This window comes from Parasteatoda tepidariorum, chromosome 12 (genome assembly GCF_982258835.1).
Source record: "Parasteatoda tepidariorum strain Cologne lab strain chromosome 12, Ptep-v5.0, whole genome shotgun sequence".
Taxonomy (NCBI): Eukaryota; Metazoa; Arthropoda; class Arachnida; order Araneae; family Theridiidae; genus Parasteatoda; species Parasteatoda tepidariorum.
The window spans coordinates 45,519,514-45,524,090 of NC_141766.1; the positions used below are offsets into that span (position 1 = coordinate 45,519,514).

Consider the following 4,577-nt stretch of genomic DNA (forward strand, 5'->3'; position numbering starts at 1 on the left):
CTTAGACTTTCGGAATATCATTTTTCCCAACATGAGGTCGATGAATATGTTAACCTCACCCGTGTTTGTTTACAACAAAATACTTTCGCGTTTGACAACAAATTTTACCGTATGACCAATGGTCTTGCCATGGGAAATCCTTTGAGCCCTATACTTAGTGACATCTATATGCATTATTTTGAAAGTAAACTATTCAAAATCTTGACTTTCCCCTTTTATAAAAGATATGTTGACGACAGTTTTGCTTTGTTAGATGATAATAATTGTAATTTAGACCAAATTCTTAACGTTATGAACAGCATTGATCCTTGCATTCAATTCACCTTTGAATTAGAGACTAATCAAAAACTTCCTTTCTTAGATGTTCTTGTGACTCGGAATGATAATTCATTCCATACTACTGTTTTTCGTAAACCTTTTGCTGTTTCTCTTCCCCCTCATTACAAATCCTCCCACCCTCCCAACCAAAAACTTGCCGCTTTTCGGTCGTTTGTCTACCGTGCTGTTAATATTTGTTCCAATATTGATCTTCTTGATGCAGAATTAAATTACATTAAAGCCATTGCTCGTGACAGAGGTTATTCCCATAACATTATTGATAATATCTATAAAAACTTAACTAAACAGTCGCCCACCCATAAACCTTCCAAAGATTTTTCTAACAATTTGGTGATTTTACCCTATTTTTCTAAAATAAGTCGGCAAGTTGCTAATATCCTAAAGAAGTTTGATTTTAATATTATTTTCAGCCCCATTAATAAGATAAAATTTTCTAATCTCAAACAGCCCATTGACAGTCAAAATAACTGGGGCATATACCATATTAATTGCCAATGCGGCCTTTTATATATCGGTCAAACTAAGCGTGCCTTAAAGTGCCGTGTCAAGGAGCATGAAGCTTATGTCAAAAAACAAGAATTTAAACGTTCATCTATTGCCCAACATTGTTGGGACTCTAATCATAATTTTAATTTTTCTTCTTCTAAAGTCATTCAAAATTGCTCTTCAATATTTGATTTAGATTTTTACGAGTCTTATCATATTTTCAAAATCTCTAAACTGTTGGTCAATGACCTATCTAGCGTTCCTTATCTTTCTCCTGCTTGGAAATCTATGATTAAACCTAACTGACCCCCCCCCCCTTTTTTTGTTTCCTTGCTCCCTATTCGTCGTCACCCATTCACCCTTCCCTCCCATTGGCCGTTGCTCTAAACCCTCTTGTGACGTCATCTTTTATATATTTTCCCTGTCTTCTCTTACTCTCTTCTGTAACTCATGTGGGTATTAAAGCGATCAGAAAAGATGAGAAAGAGCATATCGCCAACAACCGGCAAAAGATTTTACTTAACTTCGACAAAGAATTCGATAGAGCCAAAAGACATGCAACAGACATCGATGCTGAGATTGAAAATGCACGCGGAAAGGCGTACATTGAAAACTGCTATAGACTGAAGTTTCGTTATGAGGAAATGTTGATCTTAAAAGCATCCCGAGACTCCCAAAATGCCTTGCCTCCATCCAGTCCTGACCCAGAAACGGAGACATCAGAGCCCGAGAAAATCCCTACAATTTCTCAGACAACAACTCCAGTAGATACACCAACTATCCCAGATGAGCCAACCCCAGTGGAAGCTACTGACAACATCTATCAGCCAATCTCTACTACCATCCCAGAGACTGACTCCACCACTTCTACTTCTAAATCTAGCAAAAAGAAGAAGAAGAAGAGAAAGAAGTGCAGCGTCAACACGGCGACACAAAAATGCACGGAACCAGAATCAGATAGCGAACCCCCCCGCCCGGAGAAAAAGACCGCCTCCACACTCGCAGTGGAAGATTCACCACCAGATCCAATTAGTACTGCAGCCCCGGATATCGCCGAGACTCCAGTAGAAAACAGCGAACCGATGGAAATTCTACAACCCACCCGCAGAAAATTGAAAGCCCTCATCCAAGGTCTTAGCACAGACATCGAAATCCCTGATCTCGAAAAAGAACTTACAGATTTAGAGCTGCGGCCAATCAGAATCGAACAGTTGAGGAAGAGGCGTGGCCAGGAACTCAAGCTCATCTCCCTCTACCTTGCCATATTGTGGAAACCACAGCGAAATCGAGAGACTCCTAGATTCCCCTGTTAAGATTGAGAGATTTCGTAGCGGCCGTCACGAAATACAATGCTACCGATGTCAACAGTTCGGACACACACAGAAGACATGCACTGCTGAGCCTGCTTGTATGAAGTGTGCCAATGCGCACTTCACGTACACTTGAACAAAACTAGCGAGCGAGCCTGCTAAGTGTATAAACTGCCAAGGTGAGCACCCAGCCTGTTATCCGATCTCTACTGCCAGAAAAGCCTTAGACTCAGAGATCTCCTCCAAGTTGACCCAATATCATCCCGAGACGACCACAGCCCCCCTGTGGAATTTCTACTTTTTAATTGTCAACTAGTCATAGTCACCTTAGGGTCCATTACAGATGAAGAAGTGAGATGCCTGCTTTCGCGGGCAGGTACTTCGAAACATTATATATCAAGTCAACTCTCTTCTGTTGCACTGATGAAGGTTGCCCTTTGAGCATCCGAAACAGCTGTCTGCTTTCTTAAATATATTTTGTGCTCTTAAACGTTGTTTTACCTTACTTTGTATTCCAGCACAAAGGTCGCCCTTATGTGTATTTATACGCGTTATAGCCAGGAGTCATTTTGTAGGGACTCTTGCATTAGCAATCGCATAACACTGTCCTCTATCTAACGATTCTTGAATTCATTAATAGTATAATTTTATTGGTGTCGATCAACTAAACTGCAACGGAAGTTATTTATAACTCCAAATACTTGAAAGTAGCAACTAATTTGGGACAAAATGTTCGACTTAAATGTAGCAAATAATTTGGGACAAAATTTTCGACCTAATTGTAGCAACTAATTTGGGACAAAAATTTCGACCTAATTGTAGCAACTAATTTGGGACAAAAATTTCGACCTAATTGTAGCAACTAATTTGGGACAAAATTTTCGACCTAAAGGCAGCAACTAATTTGGGACAAAATTTTCGACTTAAATGTTTCAACTGATTTGAGGCGGAGGGAGTCTAGGTGGATACTCATCCACCTCTGTTTCTGTTTTACTGACTTAGAAACAATCCTGAGTAGTCTTAGTAATCAGGAATATTTTACTTTTTAAAACGTTGAATGCCATAAGGTCACCGGTGACTGGAACTGAGTTTGCTCGTAGCACAACGGGGGTCACCGGTGACCGGCGAAACCAAAATTATTAGAAACACCTAATTCAAGTCATTTTTTAATTTTTTTATATTATTATCGTTACTAAAATGGTTTGAAGAAATTAATGTAATGTAAAACACACAAAAATAGTTTTATTTATATACACAGAGATAACTTGCTCCGGAGAGCAAATATATATTTTTAAGTGGTAGTTTATAAATTGTGATTCTTGGTTTAATAAATTCAATTTAGTAGATTTTTATCCACCACTATTTCTAAATAGTTCGTAAGCTTATATAATTCACCACTTTTTTCAGATATGTCATGCATACAAACCACCATAACACAATACTGGAAGCAGTTAATAAATTTTATGAAGACCATCCAAATAACGAAACCATCCAACCAGCTGAAAACTATGCAATCAACAATATAATCCGAAAATTAAAAAAATAAAAAAGCACCTGGAGAGGACGGCATCAGAAATATAATGATCAAACTACTCCCCCCCCAACTATATTAATAAAATCACTCATATCATCAACAGCTGCCTCATCCTAAACTACTTCCCTAGCATCTGGAAAAACGCATCAGTAATACTCATTCTCAAAGGAAACAAAAGCCCAAGCTGCCCTGAGAACTATCGACCAATAAGCTTACTGAACATCATCGGAAAAATCTACGAAAAAATAATATACAATAGAATGAAACCTCTTTTAACAATATTACCAGACGAACAATATAGATTCCGTGAAAAACTCGACACAACAAAACAGCTACTTAGAATAATCGACTACATTGGCAGAGCACTCATTAACAAAGAAGCAATAGTTTTCCTCATGATAGACATCTCAAAGGCATTTGACAAAGTATGGCATACCGGAACAATCTACAAACTCATCCAATTAAACTTTCCTCCCGGCATCATTAAATTACTATCCTGCTACTTAACCAATAGAACCTTTCAAGTCAACCTACAAAATCAAAAATCAACTCAAAGAAAAATCACAGCTGGAGTCCCCCAGGGCAGCATACTGGGTCCGATACTTTACATTCTATATACACACGACTTCCCCATAAATAAAGCAGACTACAATAGTATCACAGCCTATTATGCAGACGACACAGGAATTATAATTAAATCAAGAAATCCAAATCAAGCTTTACTTAAACTACAGGATCAACTAATAGAAGTCGAAAACTGGTGCAACCACTGGAAAATCAAAGTAAATGTAGAAAAATCACAACTCCTCATAATCCAAAAAAGAAGAATCAAAATCCAACAAAATTACAAACCCAAACTCTTTAATACCCCTATTCCAATAGTCAAGAAAGCAAAATATCTCGGTTTA

At 38.0% G+C, this 4,577-nt stretch overlaps 1 protein-coding gene across 1 annotated transcript; it reads left to right on the forward strand.

Annotated features, from left to right (window-relative positions):
- Nucleotides 1-1,131, forward strand: LOC147801080 (uncharacterized). Its single transcript, XM_087155743.1, has one exon. It carries the CDS (start codon nt 112-114, stop codon nt 1,129-1,131), a length of 1,020 nt encoding a protein of 339 aa, XP_087011869.1. The 5' UTR covers nt 1-111.
- Nucleotides 1,132-4,577: the final 3,446 nt, after the last annotated feature.

Excerpts from the sequence above, each read along its gene's own strand:
- LOC147801080 (XM_087155743.1), top strand. The coding sequence starts at position 112 with ATGACCAATGGTCTTGCCATGGGAAATCCTTTGAGCCCTATACTTAGT.